The following is an 18,434-nucleotide window of genomic DNA, read 5'->3' on the forward strand; positions in this document are numbered from 1 at the left end:
AGCACTGAGCGGGAGGGTTTCCGGTCGGTGCGGTGAGGGGGAGCACTGGGAGGAAGGGAATGTTTCCGGTCTGGCCGGAGCGGGGGGGAGCACTGAGCGGGAGTGTTTCCGGTCGGGCCGGAGAGGGGGGAGCACTGGGAGGAAGGGTTTCCGGTCTGGCCGGAGCGGGGGGGAGCACTGGGAGGAAGGGTTTCCGGTCTGGCCGGAGCGGGGGGGAGCACTGGGAGGGAGGGTTTCCGGTCGGGGCGGTGAGGGGGAGCACCGGGAGGAAGGGAATGTTTCCGGTCGGGCCGGAGAAGGGGGAGCACTGAGCGGGAGGGTTTCCGGTCGGGCCGGAGAGGGGGGAGCACTGGGAGGGAGGGTTTCCGGTCGGGGCGGTGAGGGGGAGCACCGGGAGGAAGGGAATGTTTCCGGTCGGGCCGGAGAAGGGGGAGCACTGAGCGGGAGGGTTTCCGGTCGGGCCGGAGAGGGGGGAGCACTGGGAGGGAGGGTTTCCGGTCGGGCCGGAGCGGGGGGGAGCACTGGGAGGGAGGGTTTCCGGTCGGGCCGGAGCGGGGGGGAGCACTGGGAGGGAGGGTTTCCGGTCGGGGCGGTGAGGGGGAGCACTGGGAGGAAGGGAATGTTTCCGGTCGGGCCGGAGCGGGGGGGAGCACTGGGAGGAAGGGTTTCCGGTCGGGCCGGAGAGGGGGGAGCACTGGGAGGGCGGGTTTCCGGTCGGGGCCGTGAGGGGGAGCACCGGGAGGGAGGGTTTCCGGTCGGGCCGGAGAAGGGGGAGCACTGAGCGGGAGTTTCCGGTCGGGCCGGAGAAGGGGGAGCACTGAGCGGGAGGGTTTCCGGTCGGGGCCGTGAGGGGGAGCACCGGGAGGGAGGGTTCCGGCTGGCGGGCGCGCGGGGAAGATGGAGACGATCCTGGAGCAGCAGCGGCGCTACCACGAGGAGCGGGAGCGGCTCATGGATGTGATGGCCAAGGAGATGCTGATTAAGAAATCCACGGTGCGGTGGGGCGGGGCCGGCGGCTCCTCTCCCGGGGCCAGGGCCCCCAGCGCGCCCGGGGGGGCGGGGCAGTGACTAGCCTGGGGGCGAACCTGGAGCCACCGGACGCCCCCGCAAGGCACCGGGGAGCGCCCCCCCCCCCCCCCAGCGCGGTTTCTGGGCTCGTGGGCCCCCGTCCCTTGGCCCTGTTCCGTGGGAAGCCGCTTCCCCAGAGCGGTTGGATGTCGGATGTCCCAACAGCGGCGTTTGTCCCGCTGACCGAGTCTCCCCCGGCCAGTGGGGCTCAAACTTTTGTACTGGTGACTCCTTTCGCACAGCAAGTCCCTGAGCGCGACCCCCCCCCCCCAATAAATTAAACACACTTTTAATATATTTAACACCATTATAAATGCTGGAAGCAAGCTGGGTTTGGGGTGGAGGTTGACAGCTTGTCACCCCCCCCGTAATAACCTCGTGACCTCCTGAGGGGTCCCAACCGCCAGTTTGAGAACTCCTGAGTGCAGAGCAGAGACTGTTCTCAGCTGAACTGCAGACAGTAAATCTGGCTAATCTGTTTTCTGCTCTGTCTTGTAGTTACGTGACCAGATTAACTCTGATCACCGCACCCGAGCAATGCAGGATGTGAGTATCACCCCTCCGCTTTACCTTACAGCTGTGTACCATAAAGTTTGTGGACTGAAGTACAGGATGGTCGGGGGCTGTGGCTTACTTAAGCAATACATTGCAAATTTTATTTTTGGATGCGTGTAGCACATTAAGATTGCAGGGTACAAGGTCAAAGGAAAATGGCTTTCTGTGCACTGCTATAGCTATAGACATGTGCAAGCTGATAATAGTATTTAGTGGAGTATTGCTTACAGTTAAAGTCATAGGCTGAGTTTGCCTAGTTTTGTTTCTGTCTGCAAATTTAAAAAGTATACTCCTACTAGTTCCTGTGTTTACTCTGCAGAGATACCTGGCATTGAAGTTATAGGGTCTATTCTCCACCATGCTTGATGCATATGCATTACCTTTTATCAGAACTTGGGCACATGGAGCATGAGTTAGATGGATTTACATATCAGTTTTAGCATTAAAAGCCTTTAGGTATATTTTAAATCACAGTATTAATTATTTTCATTTAGGTAATTTACTGAACAGCAAAACTTAACAGAAGAGCATGAAATGACTTGGGTAGCATGTTATTGCATTTCCCTGAAAACACTTTCAGCTGCTAAGTTTCCCTATAGTGTTTCATTACTCTTCAGTGAGCATTCTTTCATTTCTTGGTCTGTTTGGCTCAAGTTTGTGAGATTATCCTTTCAAACATAAGCAAGCTTTGTCAAGCTTCCAAGAAAGCAGTTTGTTTTTCCTAATTTCTCTGCATGTTGTGCTGTATTGCTGCAAAGATACATGCATAACACTAACATGTTTTTGTTTTTTAGCGGTATATGGAAGTGAGTGGAAATCTGAGAGACTTGTATGATGATAAGGATGGGTAAGTGTCTGCAAAAAGACCTGATCTCACCTTTTTTTAAAACTGAAAGGTCTGCTAGCTAAATGCCTTCACATAGGGTATGTCTACACAGCAATTAAACAGCCCCTTAGCCCAGACCCTGCAAACCTGAGTCAGCTGGCACAGGCCAGTCGCGGGTTTTTAATTGCAGTGTAGACTTACCTGTAGTGCTTTGCAAAGCCACAGAAGGGAGTTAATGGCACTTCTTAAGGCCCTGTATAAAGAGAATGAAGCATTTAGAGCGATGGCACTTGTAAAAGAAGAAATCACCCCCCAAGCAAATGTAAGTTTTCTTCCAGGAATGTTATTGCACTTGCCAGATTTTAACTTGGAAGGAAAAGTCTAGTGCTGGAAATAAACCATTGACAACACATTTCTGATGAGTATCCTGACATAACCTTATCAGTACCATAGAGCAACATGTCATTATAAAGCTATTGCTAGCTTAAGATTTGGCTGCGAAATACTGTGAGATCCAAAGTGTGTGGGAGTGGGAAGGGGAGGGAAGGAATAATTGTGCCATAAATGTAGGCTTTCCAAAGCATCATGTTAGAGAAGAAATTGCCAGTAAAATGTTCCATTAAATAAGATGCAGTTAGGGCTGAGTGATCTGCACTCCCATTTGTCGGTTTAATGAACTGGATCAACAGAAACTACAGAATATACTGACCGCAGAGTTTCACTCCTAGTTCATACCAAAACCTGTACATGGTTAAAGATTCATGCAAATCACATTTCACTTGCTATGTGTTGCTTCTTCTGTAGAATAAGGGACAAGAAAGGGTGTTACCGGTTCAATACAGTTCAGCAGTAAATTTCTTCAGGGCTATGTCTCACTAGCCCTTTTGTTGGTAAAATTTTTGTAGGTCGAGATGTGAAAAAAACACACTCTGGCCGACGTACGTTTTAGGGACAGAAGCGCTGGTGTCTATGGGGGGTGATTTAATTATGTTGATGAGAGAGCTCTTTCCTGTTGGCATAGAGCGGCTACATGGGAGAAGGTCTGTAGTGTAAATATAGCCCATGCAACAGTTGAAAAGGAGTGTGTGTGGTGATGGTAGCAAATGTACCAGTGGAGTCATATTTCAGTGCTTGATACTGTCAAAGTAACTCCCTAGATTCACTATTGAATTTAATCCTGTGTAGATTGTAATGGGACGGGGGGAGGGGTGGTTGTCTCTTTTGGCTTGAGTGGGAGATTCTGAGAGGTTGAAAGGCAGTAATTGGGGACTGTGCATCTGAATGTAGGAAGGAAAGCAGAGCCCCAAAATCCTAAACCTATCTGAGTTTGAGATCTCTATGTAATTTTGGTTGAGAGATTGGTGGATGGGTGACAATTTTTCCATAGTTTAGGGAACCCTTGTGTAATCAGAACTAGAATCATGAATGAAACTCTCAAATTACAATATTGCAAATTGCAATAAACAATCCTAATCCTGCTCTCTGTTACCCTCAAAATCTGACTTTGTTTCTCCTGGACCCGCAGGTTACGGAAGGAGGAGCTCAGCGCCATTTCAGGGCCAAATGAGTTTGCAGAATTCTATAATAGACTAAAACAGATCAAGGAATTTCACCGGAAGCACCCAAATGAGGTAAGTGCCCCTGTACGCCATGGGAGAGATGGTATGTGAACCCACAGGACAGTGACAAGGAGTATATCTATACAGTATTGAGTGCTCTTGGATGTTTTGCATTATCAGTTTGGTGGTTCTCAACCTATCTCATTTACGATAAATTCCAAAATATTAAAATGCAGTGAATGGAAAGAGGTGGTTTTAAACCGAGGGCCGCGTCCAAGTTCCTGTGATAGAAGAGCCATTCCATGAAAGAGAGAGAGCAGCCCAAGAATGAGAAAATGTGCAAAATGCTAATCATGAATGTTGTGTGTTCAGTTTAAGAGTTGTGTTCTCCTCTGCTGTTGGGGAGGCATTCAGCATTGCCTTCCCTGTGCTGGCCAGATTTTTTGGGGGGCGGAGGATCCTCCTCCCCTCTGTGAAGAAGGCATTTTTAGGAGTTGTCTACATAATTTGTTCCTGCATCAATGAGAGAATAGTCATGGGGGAGAGAACCCCTGGAATTCAAAGACATCAGCACCAGAGTGCCAGCTGATGTAGGGGAATTTCAAGGCAATTGCTTGATAGAGTTGACTGCATATCTGTGCCTGCAGCCTCTGTGCTGAACTACAAAGATCCTAGCGCCTTGGCTTTTCCACACTCTGTGGCTAGGGAATCTCCTGTTCTCCATATAGTGCACTTTGTATATGTACTGATTAAATACAGTTGAACAGGAACTGAACAAGGCCCACAGTAATATCTCAATACAGTTTGTGTTGTATGTAATGGCAGAAACAAAAAGTTTGGAACAAGATGATCTTTGATTTGGCAGTGGGAATACTTCTGCAATAGGTTCATTATGGAAAGTGCAGATTTGTCAATGTGACTTCACGTTAATTGGTCTTGACTTTATCACAGCAGTGTGTGTGTATTTTTGCTATAATGTCTGATCTTTCCCGAAGATCTGTGTGCCGATGTCAGTGGAATTTGAGGAACTGTTGAAAGCCAGAGAGAACCCCAGTGAAGAGGCACAAAGTAAGTCCGTGGTTTCATATTTAAACTTAGATATAGCAAAAATGCCTTGCTTGCTTGTTTTTAGTTAGAGAGTTGTCTGGTTGGCTTTGCATGTCTCTGAATCTCTCTCCTTAATAACCCTCTGAAAGTTACTCTCAGATCAGGTGCCTATGTGTGTATTTTATCCACTCTGGAATGTTCTGCAGTAAAAGTGCCTCTCGCTTGAGGGTGGATCTAGTGTATTATTGTAAAGGAGCAGTTAGTTGATTATGTTTAGAACCTGCAGAAACGTTAAGAAACATCTCATGTAAGCATAGCTTGTATTCAGCTGCAGTTACAAGCTGTGCTTATGTGAGGTGGTTCTACCACAAGAGGAATACTTGAAATGAGAACATTCTGCAGTAATTCCGATCTTCAGTATTTCTAATAAAGCTCTTTGCATAATGTATCTTCTGTAGATCTAGTGGAGTTCACAGATGAAGAAGGTTATGGCCGGTACTTGGATCTTCATGATTGTTACCTCAAGTACATTAACTTAAAATCATCAGAGGTAAGAGGCTATAATTGCTTAGGAGACATACTCAAACATCTATTATTGAGTGGTCAGAGCCGAGCATTTCTGAGGTCATTTTAAATAGTTCATTTCCACCTACATGTTACATGGGTGCCTATTTTTTTGGAGGCTGTAGGTTAAGAATTTTTAAATTCTAAGTGACCCTTTCCTGGGCTCTCCCATTCGTGCAGGTGTATCTACAGCTGCTCTCACAGGCCTCTCCACTGATGTGGTCTTGAAAGAGGCTGTTCCCTTTTTTCCCCTCTGTTACCAAATAGCCCAGGGTCTCTAAGGTGGCATGAGAAAGAAAAAGTGGCATGCTGCAACCCAGAATGGAGGTATGGAAAGATACCATTTCTTGTCGTCCAGTGAGTGACTGGAGATATATTGTTAGGTTGTTTTGTGTGTAAAATCTGACTCCCAGCCTCTTTGTTTTCAGAAACTGGATTACATCACATACTTATCCACATTTGACCAACTCTTCGATATTCCCAAAGAGCGAAAAAATGCTGAATATAAAAGGTGGGCCCTTCATCCATGACAGACTGTCCAGGAGGAATTAAATTTCGTGATGTACATTCAAGACCTGGATGAAATAGTTTTCATAACCAGTTCTGATTTGTTGCTTTTCAAGCAAAGCTTATGCAAATTAGTGATTTTGTATTTTTTAAACAAATTACCGATTCTGTGCTGTAAGTGCAGGATTCATTCATCTCTGTAGAAGGAGCAACTCCGGGTTTCAGGGCTTTGTGTTTGTGATATTGCAGCAGCCTAGGGATATAGTTCCCCGGTGTTACAGGAGAAAATGTAGGAGTATTTCTTGTTACTTACTAAGTCATTGCTGTAAGAAGTTACGTGATGATGCTTCAGTGGAGCGGTACCAAGATACTTTTAATTTGGCATGATGAAGCGTATGAAACAATGTTAAATGCTGAGTATGGATAATCTGTGTGTATCCAGAATATTTAAATATGGTAACATATCAGCATGGAGCCTGTTGGCTCTTGCTACCTCTTGTTCTGAGCGTCTGTACGCTGACAGTGTCTTTATGCCAGGATCTCACTGCTGTAACACTAAAACAATGGCCTCCCAAATGTTCGCTCATTGAGACACAAGGTGGCGGAGGTAATATCTTTTATTGGACCAACTTCCGTTGATGAGAAACAAGCTTTTGAGATATACAGAGCTCGACTTCAGGTCTAGGAAATGTATTTAGCTGTTACACTTTGAGTACAAGGTGGAACAGGTTGTTTAGCATAAGTAGTTCACCCTTGACTGGTCCCTTGAAATATATGTTAAGTGGCCCATTAATACCTCTCCAGTTCTGGGGTGGAGAGGAGTTTAGTGGATTATAGGCTTTTTGTTATAAACTATAAATCCAGTGTGTGTATTCAGTCCATGATTTTTAGTGTCTAGCAAAGTTATGAATTTAAATGCCTAGGCTTCTCTTTTGAAGGTGTTGTGCAGATTTCCTTTGAGGAGAGGACTGAGGGTATGTCTGTATGGGTATAGAAAACCAGTGGCTGGCATGGGTCAGCTGGCTGGGACCCATGACTTTTATCCCTGTGTAGACCTATCCTGAGAGGTCAGATTATGAGTGATTTTCAGATAAGTTTCCTGTTTGTTTTTTTCTTCCAGTATGTGGGAGCATGGGATTAATTCTTGTTTGAGGGGGTCCCTTCTGGAGTATCTGAGGTGCAGTAGATGGTTCCTCAGTTTTTCCAAAGTCCTTCAGCAGAGTTGTTCTGCAGATATGGAGTTGTACGTGATGGTGAGATCTCTGGGGATGATGAGATTCCTTGCATTTGCTCAGGGAGTAGATGTTGCTGTTAAGATTTGCTTCCTTTTTGTTCATGTTCAGTTCAATATCTTCCATTGTTGTATTCAGTGTTGTAGCCATGTTGGTCCCAATATATTAGAGAGACAGTGCGGGTAAGGTAATATCTTCTATTGGACCAACTTCTGTTGGTGAGAGACAAGCTTTTGAACCACATGGAGCTCTTCTTCAGGCCTGGGAACGTTACTCTAGCATCACAGCTAAATACAAGATGGAACAGATTGTTTGGCATAAGTAGTTAACAAATTTCAAGGATCACTCATGGTGAAGTGGCCTGTTAATATATCTCCAGTCATTTGGTGAGGGAAATAGAAAGCTGGAGAGGGTTTAGTGAGTTATTACAACAATCTATAAGCCATAAATCCAGTGTCTCTATTAAGTTCATGATTTTTATTATCTAGCAAAGTTATGAATTTAAGCTCCCAGGCTTATCTTTTGAAGGCTTTGTGCAGGTTTCCTTTGAGGAGGAGAACCAAGAGGTCAAATACAGAGTGATTGCTTTGTGAAAAACATTCATTCACAATCAGGATGAAGATTCACTGGGGGGAATGTGACTGGGTACTCCTTAGATGTAGTTCTAACGTTTCATAAAGTAAGGACTTTCCGCAGAGTCCACCACCCTCTCTGAAATGTGCAGCAGGATCTAAGCTGTCAGTGTTTTGGAATTTTCAAAAGTGCTTAAGTTTTGGCCTCGCTGCTCCTTTGAAGTCAAGGGGAGTTTTATCATTAACTTCAACTGAAGCAGATTTAGGCCAATGCTGAGCACTTTTGAAAGTTGCATCATATGTCTTTTAGCTTTTATGGTTGTGAAGAGAACTGTCCCAACATAACTAATGCAGGGTTTGCAAACCGAATGTGAAACAATAGCTCTGAGGGTTGTGAGCTGTCTCATCTATTTGTCAAGTTAATGATGAAAATATAATGTTTTATCCATGCTCAAAGAAGCCTTGGTTAAATGTGGCTGTGTAACTCGGGTTCACTGACATGGTAGTAGAAATATTGGAAGCAACCAAAATCTTGTCCCACATTAGGGCTCCTGCTGATGCCATTAAAGTGTTAGTAGCACTATTGGAAACACTTCACTAAAATTCCCTACTTATGGACAGAGCCATGTCTGGGACAGACATGATAGAGTGATAGCTCATGATAGAATGTAGTGCACTGTGGCTTGTGTGTCTGGAATAACTCATGTTAGAGAACCATAGTTTAACCTTGGTAGATATCTATGGCTTTCTGGAACGTCTGTATCGGGAGGGATCTACCAAGGCAGGAATAAAACAGTTTGGGCCACAAGTATGCTTAAATATGTGAGAAATATGGTGATGTTTGTAGTATAAAGAAGGCCAAACATCAGCAATCCACATGCATTGCTAATTATTTTAGTGTAAACATCCAGCGAATGTTGTTCTCTCTTCTTGTTTCCCCCATCTGTTTCATGCTCTTTATTTTTTCTTTCTGAGTCCATACACTTTACAGGCAAGCTTTTCTGTGTAAATGTTGAGCCTTTTCAATTTCAGACAAATCACCTCATACTGAACTGCTGTTTACAAGACTAGCAGATGATGTGAAATTAAATTACACCTACATGTGTGTTTGTGAGACTGTCAGGTTGTATGTACTGTATTTGTCAGCTGTGAATCTTGCCTGTAATCTAAAAAGTCAAACAGATGATGTTTTATTCGGACTGAAGCTTCTGGTGAAATAATCTGTTACCCAGAAGTTGTTCTTAACAGCCAGGAGTTTGTTCAGTAGAAGAGAGATTTGTTGGGAAGGAAAGAAATAGTGGGAATATTCCCTGTATAATTGTGGGGCAAGGGGTGTCACCCTCATGCGCTTCAGTATGTATGATGCAAAAATGTCTAATGTGTTCATCTTGCGCAAACTCTGATACCAAATTACCTGAGCTGGCTCTTCCTCTGACAGGTATCTTGAAATGCTTCTTGAGTATCTGCAGGATTACACAGATCGGGTGAAGCCACTGCTGGATCAGAATGAACTTTTTGGGAAGATTCAGAATGAGTTTGAGAAGAAGTGGGACAATGGAACGTTCCCTGGTTGGCCGGTGAGCAATCATTATGCGCACATGAAATGCTGATATATTTCTCACAGCTTGGGTACAATGTCATGGTGTGTAAAATGGTCGTCAAGGTAAACAGTCTCACAGTGTAGTGTAGCTCGGTTGTGTCCCAGCTTACTGCTAATGTGTATTCTGTCTGTTTTTCCACTTATCTGGAGGTTTCCCATGTATTTGATTTATTCAGTTTAGTGCTGAGATCACCCCATTATTAATGTCATTGTTCTTGAAGTAGGAAGGATATTTTGGTATTGCTGCTCAAATGTTATGTAATGTCCTGAAGATCTGTTTAGCAACTTATGTGGCTTTTCTTGGCAGAAAGAGACCAGCAGTGCACTTACCCATGCTGGAGCCCATCTGGATCTCTCAGCCTTTTCCTCTTGGGAGGTATGTTCTCTGTGTGTTAAGCACTTTATACTAAAAATCTTGGTGGGATCCATCCACCTTGTTCCTTTTCAAAATTCTCTTTGTGGGAATGAGAGACTCAGGCCACAACCACTGTAAATGGAAGTTCACTGTGTAGGTGGCCTCTTCTTTCTGTCACTGGAGATACCAGTAACTTGGAAGCATTTTTCTCCATCATAGCTGTGGGCAAGCCCCTGCGATAGATGCCATTGATGTGGGTAGAAGAGAGCCACCTTAGTGCTTTCATGAGTAATGTTGGGTTTTTTAATGAATTAAAATGGACACATTTGGATCATATTGTTGTTAACACCTGAAAACAATGCTCATGTACATTGGTTTATTTTAATTGTACAGGAATTGGCCTCCCTGGGACTGGACAGATTAAAATCTGCTTTACTGGCTTTGGGTCTGAAATGTGGCGGGTAAGAAGCTGTGGCTTTTTTCTAGATTCGTTTCAGTTATTGAGCTGTTTGTCTCACCTTTCTGCATTGGACATCGGTTGTTTTCCAAAGATCTGTGTAATAATTCTTGTACAAGACAACACTGAAAGTATCGCGAGGAATTCTTATCATATACTTTGCTCTGAAGTCTGAAGTTCATAATGGACTAATACATAATGCGAAATAATAGGACCTCAAGAGCCTGATGCAAAAGCAGTGCCTAAGCCATGTTCGTCAATATGATGCTTATTCTTATTATCTCAGGACCTCTGAATGATTAATTTATAATGTAATTAAAAACATAATTATTTGAGCACAAACCAATCTATTTAAAAAATAAACCTACACCCTAGATTCACCTCCTTCCCTGTTTTCCCCCAGTACTCTGGAAGAGCGTGCTCAGAGGCTGTTCAGCACAAAAGGCAAATCTTTGGAAGCCCTTGATTCTTCCTTGTTTGCCAAGAATCCAAAGACAAAAGGAAGCAAAAGGTGAGTCCTCTAAAGTTTCATACCCAGGTTGGCCCTTCATTTAGACTAAGGGCTTGTCTACATCACAAAGTTGCAGCGCTGGTGAGGGGGTTACAGCGCTGCAACTTAGGAGGTGTACACATCTGCAGGGCGTCACCAGCGCTGCAACTCCCTGTTTGCAGCGCTGGCCGTACTCCCGTTTTGTCTCGGGTGTAGAGGATCCAGCGCTGGTAATCAAGTGTAGACACTTACCAGCGCTTTTCTTGACCTCCGTGGAATAAGCAGGTATCCCAGCATACCTGAGGAAGCCTCTCTGGTAATCAAGCAGGTCTCCTTCCCCGGTTTGCTCTCGCGTTCCCCGAACCCCAGTGCAAGCAGGTCTCCTTCCCTGCGGTTTGCTCTCGCGTTCCCCGAACCCTCGTGCAAGCAGGTCTCCTTCCCTGCGGTTTGCAGGGGGGTTCGGGGAACGCGAGAGCAAACCGCGGGGAAGCTGGTCTCCTTCCCCGGTTTGCTCTCGCGTTCCCCGAACCCCCGAGCAAGCAGGTCTCCTTCCCTGCGGTTTGCAGGGGGGTTCGGGGAACGCGAGAGCAAACCGCGGGGAAGCTGGTCTCCTTCTCCGGTTTGCTCTCGCGTTCCCCGAACCCCCGAGCAAGCAGGTCTCCTTCCCTGCGGTTTGCAGGGTGGTTCGGGGAACGCGAGAGCAAACCGCAGCGAAGCTGGTCTCCTTTCCCGGTTTGCTCTCGCGTTCCCCGAACCCCCCTTGAAGCCGCCCAACAGCGCTGCAGTGTGGCCACATCTAACACCACTTGCAGCGCTGGTTGCTGTAAGTGTGGCCACTCTGCAGCGCTTGCCCTATACAGCTGTACTAATACAGCTGTAACAACCAGCGCTGCAAAATTGTAGATGTAGACATGGCCTAAAAGTTTCCTGCTTGGCTGGTTACCTCCTTCATTATTGCCCCAGCGGCAGAGCTGAGATGTTCCTGGAGCTTTAGGATGCTCTGCATATTGGGGCCAAAAGGCTGAGTTAGCTGGTCAGTGGATCTAGTGTGACTGATCAGTACGTGTGCAGCAGAGGCTACACGGAGTGGTTGATGTTTGTTTTCCTACTTCCTTAGTAGCTACAAATCAAATGCATCTTTAGGAACCGGGTGCATGGACAGCATTTGCGGTGCTTGAAAAGAATTTCACAAGTTCCCCTTTGTATTTCCAGGGACACAGAGAGGAACAAAGACCTTGCGTTCCTGGAAGCTCAGGTCTACGAGTATGTGGAAATTCTTGGGGTAAGGTTTTTACTTTTTACCTTTTTTGAGCTTTACAGATGCAGTGCCTTAAAAGTTGTTGCAAGCTCATTCATGTCTTCAGTCTCATCCTTTCTTAAACACCATGCACAGAAGGGTTATTTTATGTACGGTGCTGTACAAAGCTGGCGGCGCTCCTGAGCAGGGGGTTGGAACTGCTTATTCTTGTTGTGTGTTAACCTGTCAGCTTCTAGTTAAGAATCCATCTCCAACAATGGTGCTGAGCATTGGGTCTGCCTCTCTTGTGAATGGCATATCGTGAGTCTTTGTAACCCAGACAGAACAGTCATGAGTGCCCTTGGGGCAGCTTTTCTCCTTGTAGAACTTAGATTTTACATCTAACCACCAGAGACAGCAAGCCCCTGTGAGTGCTGCCTTCATTCGGCTTCATGTTCTTGTCGCAGTTTTCAGTGGTCACTCTTAGAAGGCTGATTGCCACCATTGCCAAGCAGCTTGGAAGTGATTGTAATTAAAGCTTAACACAAGAAGGGTGAATACTGCTGTGATTTCCCCCACACGTTTTTTGGTTGGTTTGTTTGCTGCCACATATGCTGCTGTCTTTGGCTTCATGCATAACTCTTCATGCTTGTGTGCTTTCCTGCATCATAGGAACAGAGACATCTCACCCATGAGAACGTGCAGCGTAAACAAGCACGCACAGGGGAAGAGAGAGAGGAGGAAGAGGAGGAGCAGATCAGTGAAAGCGAAAGTGAAGATGAAGAGAATGAAATAATTTACAACCCTAAAAATCTGCCTCTTGGCTGGGATGGCAAGGTGAGACTGGCTCCCCAGGCACTCCAGAGCAGAGATCTTTCACTGCATCCAAATCACCTGTCTTGTAATCTGACCTAAGCTTTGCCTGATTTATTTTTCAGCCTATCCCCTATTGGTTATATAAACTGCATGGTTTGAACATCAATTACAACTGTGAGATTTGCGGTAACTACACCTACCGAGGGCCCAAAGCTTTCCAGCGGCACTTCGCAGTAAGTAACGCTTTGGCATTAGCCCATCAGTCGGTTTTGAGGTAATCCTAGTTATATGTAACTAATGGATGGAGTCTTGGTGATTGGAGCTGTCACCTTTGGGCTGGAAGGGCATGTTTAAATCCTGTCCCAGGAGGCGGTCCCATGCTTGGGGCTGAGACTGGAGGGCTGTACTGTTTGAGCTATAATCCATTTGAAGAGGCTCTTAGGTGCCATTTGCCCCTGGTGGTTGTAGGGTCTCCCTCCTCGGGTACCCCGATTCCAATGTCTAGCAGTGCCCGAGCTGTTGCTGAGTACCTGGTAGCTACCGCTTTAGATACTGGCAGTATGTTGACAAACACCTTACTGTAAAGTTCTCTGGCAAAACTGATAGAGGAAACAAGTTCTATAAAACCCAAAGCTAAGTAACAGATTTTAATAGCTTTTAAAATATACCTAGGAGCAAACCGATCTTTCAGGGGCTATAAATGTAAGTGGATTCTAGTTTTGTTAGTACTGAGATTCTGAGCACTAGGAGAATCCTACACTGAAAACCCGTGAGATGCTATTTTTGGATGCTGCTTCTCTCCTTGGGGTTAATAACGGTTTAATTATAACGGACCTAAAAAGGCATGTTTTTAACCCTGCACTTTTACCATATTTGCTGAGAACCCTTGATGGTGAATGTACCATTTAAATGAAAGTGAATTTTGTGCAGTGATGCTCAGGAGTTTATAGCACTGCATCTGTTGCACTTTATACAGTAGGGCAGTGTTTCCCAAACTTGGGACGCCGCTTATTTAGGGAAAGGCCCGGGTGGGCCGGGCCGGTTTGTTTGCCTGCCCCGTCCTAAGGTCCAGCTGATCGTGGTTCCCAGTTGCCGCGGTTTGCCGCTCCAGGCCAATGGGGACTGCAGGAAGTGATGTGGGCCGAGGGATGTGCTGGCCGCCCTTCCCGCAGCCCCCATTGGCCTGAAGTGGCGAACCACGGCCAGTGGGAGTTGCGATCGGCCGGCCCTGGTAAACAACCCAGCCCGGCCCTCCAGGGGCTTTCCCTGAACAAGCAGCATCCCAGATTTGGGAAACACTGCAGCAGGGGAGTCCCCACTCCTGCTTCTCAATGAATTTTTGTCAGAATCCTACAGTATTTCAGCTGAAAATCAGTCTTGCCCAAGCATGTGAATACTGTATTGTTACTGCACTCCTGGGGGGTGCCTAGCCTCGTGGAATCGTAAACTGCTTTTAAACTGTTGTTGTTTTTGTTTGTTATTATTATACTATAGGATCATAGCTTAGTTCTAAGATCTGATACTGTGAAATTCTCATACGCTGATTAGACACTATTAACTTGAAATGTGTAGTCAGTTTAAAAAAAAATAGTTTAAAAGTAGCTTTAAGTACTGCCATTCTAATATTTATGGATTTACAATCAAATTTTCCTTTTTCTATGAAACTTTTTTTTCCTTGTATTGTATGAAAAGCCCCCAATAAAGGGAAACTGACAGAATCTTGTATATAGTCAAAGGAAACAAACTGGAAAATATGGATAGAAATAGTTTTTCCTCTTGTTTTCTTTCTGTTCTAGTCTCCTTGGGCATTAATTTTTCAGACAGGTTTGACTTACTTTAACTGTGAGGCTGTGACTTTGTGGGCTATATATCTCCTGTATACTGATTTTTCTGCTCTGCCTCCAGGAGTGGCGTCATGCTCATGGGATGAGATGCCTGGGCATTCCCAACACAGCTCATTTTGCTAATGTCACACAGATTGAAGATGCAGTCTCTTGTAAGTGATGTTGGCACGTCTCTATTCAGAACTGAGAGCAGGTGGAGTCTGTTTTCATCTGTGCTGTTCTTTTGGGCACGTGGGGATCTGTTACCTGCTGTGATTGCTGGCTGAATGCCTCTTTATTGGCAATGTTCTCACTGGGGGGTGTAATTCTTTTTATATGGTGGAACCTCAATCATCCAGTTGCAATTAGGGGACACGAATCTCCTTCAGATAATCAAGAGGCTGGTTACGCTCAGTTGAAGTTCATGACGTTCTTCCTTTGTGCCTCCATGGTGAGGAGGGAGAAGGGAAAGACCTGATGAAATCAGCCAGGGCAATCCTGTAGGTAAATCCTGTTACAAGCACGAAGCGTTAGCATTTTAACTGGCCATAACTTAATGATGTTGGCTTTGGGTGCTTCAGTCAACGCCAGAATGCAAAGCTTCTGCTCTGGGCACGTACCGGCTGAGGGCAGCAGCCAGCACAAAGTTGCCTGGCCACACTCGAGATATGCAGAGACTGACTCTCTCAGCTCTGGAAGCAAGAGGGAGCCGACTGTGTCACCCCTTACTCTGGCAATTCTGGAGTAGGAAGGGAGAGTCGGATAGAATCTCTGCCTGGCACAGCAGTAAAGCCCAGAAAGAGGAGTTTAATTTTGCTGTTAAGGCTATGTCTATACAACAGCTGGGCAGTGCAATTCCCAGCTCAGATAGACGTAGGTTTGCTAGCTCGGCACAGCCGCTGCAGCTGCCCTGCTATTTTAGTGCACTCACTTGAGCGTTGCACCTACCTGCTGCTGTGTAAACGTAGCCTAAGTCAGTGTTTCTCAAATGTGGCCACCAGGGGAGTTTCTTGCTGCCACAGCTTCCAGGGCAGTGAGTGAAGGTGGGTGGCGGGCTGGAGGGAAGCAGTGAAACCTCCCCCAGGGCCACCAGCAGGGTTTGGGCCCTGCCCCACTCTGGAGCCACAAATGCCAGAAGAACCGGGGGGCAGTGAGTTCCCCTCCTTCCCTGGGGCAGTGAGGCGAGGGCTTTGGGCTTCAGCTCTAGGGTGGTGGGCGGCAGGCTCCGGCCCTGGCTGTGTGGCAGTGGGTGCCAGCCCTCAGCTCGCCACCCTCCCGCATTGCCACTGGCCCCACTGTCTCCCTACCCACCTCCCTATCCGGGGCTTAATTTGGCCCCTGGCTTGCCAGAGCTGAGTAAGTCTGCTGTGAAAATTGATATTTGTAATCGGTATGTTTGTTAATACCACTTTTCACAGCCTCCCAGTTAGCTAGTAAGTCTGCTGTGATTATTAACAAACATACAAATACCACTTTTCACTGCAGCAGGCTTATTAGCTAGCAAATCTTTTATTAAAAAAAACCAAAACAACCAGAAAGCAAAAGAGACACAACAACAACAAAAAGACAAGAATGTGCAAAGCGCCTTAATTGTGTTTCTATTCTGTTTAGGTCCAGTAAGAATAGAGACAACTGTACATTATTTTTATTATTGAATCTGCAAAGCAAACCAACCAGCCTTTACAGTGATTTGGACATGTATAGCCGCATGTTTATTTGTTTTTCCTAAAGTTAATTAAGTATTTTAGGAAAAATTGTCAGAGTGGCCACCAGCAAGAGTTGGTGGCTGCACTCTGGGGCGACCACAGAATTTGTGAGAACCACTGGAACAGGTGCCCATGAAACATTCTGGCTCTGATTCAGTGCAGCTGAACTAGGGTTCCTTTTATTTCCTTTCCTCTCCAAAGTGGCTTGTCAGCTCATCCAATCAAAACTCTCCCCCTTACACTTGCTACTTCAGCTTAAGAGCTTCTGTACCAGCTGGCTTGAGGCAAACTTGCCTCCCGCTTCTACGGGGGGTGGTTGCGGTGTCACTGAGTGCGGCAGGGTTGGGAATGGTGTCTGCAGTGGCTCTAGTGAGCTGACATTGAAGTGCAGCTTGTTTTACAGCAGATGAGAAATGCTGCACACAGTACAAACTCCTTAGGATGCAACTCAAAGCACATTTAGTGCAACTGTTTTAAGAAGCCCACTATGTCAGATAACCATAGTGTCTTATATTAACCATCAGCCCTGTCTGAAGCTCTCTGCTGCTCGGCTATCTAGCTGGCTGTCATGGCCAGCTTCTCTTGTTGAGTAATCTGTGCAGTCCGTGTCAGCCAGTGAGCTGAGGGGAGTGTGTTTCAAGAGCCAGCAGTGTACATACCCCGCTAGACTAAGTGCTGATAGTTCAAGGGAAGTGGCATTCTGATTCAGTGTTACTTTGTATTCGCAGTGTGGGCAAAGCTGAAGCAGCAGAAAGCTTCGGAGAGATGGCAGCCTGACACAGAGGTGAGCCGAGGATCAGTGTTCAGGTGTTGCCATTACTGTTTGGCTGAATCTCTCTTGTTACCTACATAACCTCTAGTCCCAGCAAAAGAGGTACCAGTTCCCTGGAGAATCTGTTGAATGCTGGGGAGTATGTTTGGAGATCTCCCTGCTTGAAACAGAGCTCCTGTTGGTAGAACTGTGTAGAGCTGCACATGCCTGGCTGGGAATATATTGCTTGTTAGTATGACACCGGCCCTTCTCTCTGCCTAGGCATCTTCAGAGCATCCCTCTGCAGTGTCTAAACCCTTCCCGTTTGGAAAGCGGGGGTAGGGGGGAGTGAGGTATCTAAATGGTGAGAGATTCCAGAGAGTCATTCTGTGAAAACTGTAACTAAGACTCTTCCATTGTAGACCAGAGGACCTACCATGATGGAGCAGACTGTTTATAGAATGAGCGTACAATGCAGTGTGAAATCCAATTTATTACAGAATTTGCCGTTGTCCTGCTGAGTTTAGCTAAGCTGTGATAGAGTGGACAGCATACTGCAGCAGGCAGTGTAACAACTTAGCATGCTCCAGCCAAGTCCTCATTGCAAACCAATATTTATCCTTCTCTGGGAGTCTGCCGAGAGACCCTGTGTGCAGAAGCGGGGGATCTTAGTCTGTTTTAGTTTGAGGGGCTGACAGGCTGCTGTTGGTGGAGCTAAATCAGTTACTGTTACACTCTCCCATTCTTATTTCATGCCGTGCCCAGATACTACCAATGTTCTCGCTTCCCTTCTAGGAGGAATATGAGGATTCCAGTGGGAATGTGGTGAATAAAAAGACCTATGAAGACTTGAAACGTCAAGGGCTACTGTAACTTTCTCTGGTTGGAGGATTTGGCTCCTCTGAGGCCCTTGGTGAAGCACTCTGAGCCCTGTGCTTTCTTCTCTGTACTTTTGCATTTTCTGTTCTGCATGAACATACATTTCAAAGACACTTTGTAGAATCACTTTCTTGTAAGTCCCTTCTTGTGCAGACAGAGTCGTGATGGTCCAAAATGTATTTTATACTAAAAGATACTGCAAAAATAAACTGATTTTAGTGTAGGAAGTCCTGAGTAACTTCTCTCCTTTTGTAGCCTGGTAAGGAAGAGTTCAACTCGATGAAAATACCAAGAATCTCTCATGCATACAGCTATTAGAGATCCCAGCTCCCAGTGTAATAGCGTCTCTTCTCTGATGCTCCAGTTCTTTGAGCTGCTTTGGTGGGATTG

At 46.0% G+C, this 18,434-nt stretch overlaps 1 protein-coding gene across 1 annotated transcript; it reads left to right on the forward strand.

Annotated features, from left to right (window-relative positions):
• Positions 1–796: 796 nt before the first annotated feature.
• SF3A3 (splicing factor 3a subunit 3) lies at positions 797–18,271 on the forward strand. The gene is made up of 17 exons (XM_030539090.1): positions 797–993; positions 1,567–1,614; positions 2,418–2,470; positions 3,975–4,080; positions 5,004–5,076; positions 5,514–5,605; positions 6,048–6,130; positions 9,369–9,507; positions 9,838–9,906; positions 10,279–10,346; positions 10,746–10,853; positions 12,045–12,114; positions 12,742–12,906; positions 13,008–13,118; positions 14,791–14,881; positions 17,143–17,198; positions 17,961–18,271. The coding sequence occupies exons 1-17, from the start codon at positions 898–900 to the stop codon at positions 18,036–18,038; spliced, it is 1,506 nt and encodes a 501-aa protein (XP_030394950.1). The 5' UTR covers positions 797–897; the 3' UTR covers positions 18,039–18,271.
• The last annotated feature ends 163 nt before the right edge of the window (positions 18,272–18,434 follow it).

This window comes from Gopherus evgoodei, chromosome 20, assembly GCF_007399415.2.
Source record: "Gopherus evgoodei ecotype Sinaloan lineage chromosome 20, rGopEvg1_v1.p, whole genome shotgun sequence".
In the NCBI taxonomy this organism is placed as follows: domain Eukaryota; kingdom Metazoa; phylum Chordata; order Testudines; family Testudinidae; genus Gopherus; species Gopherus evgoodei.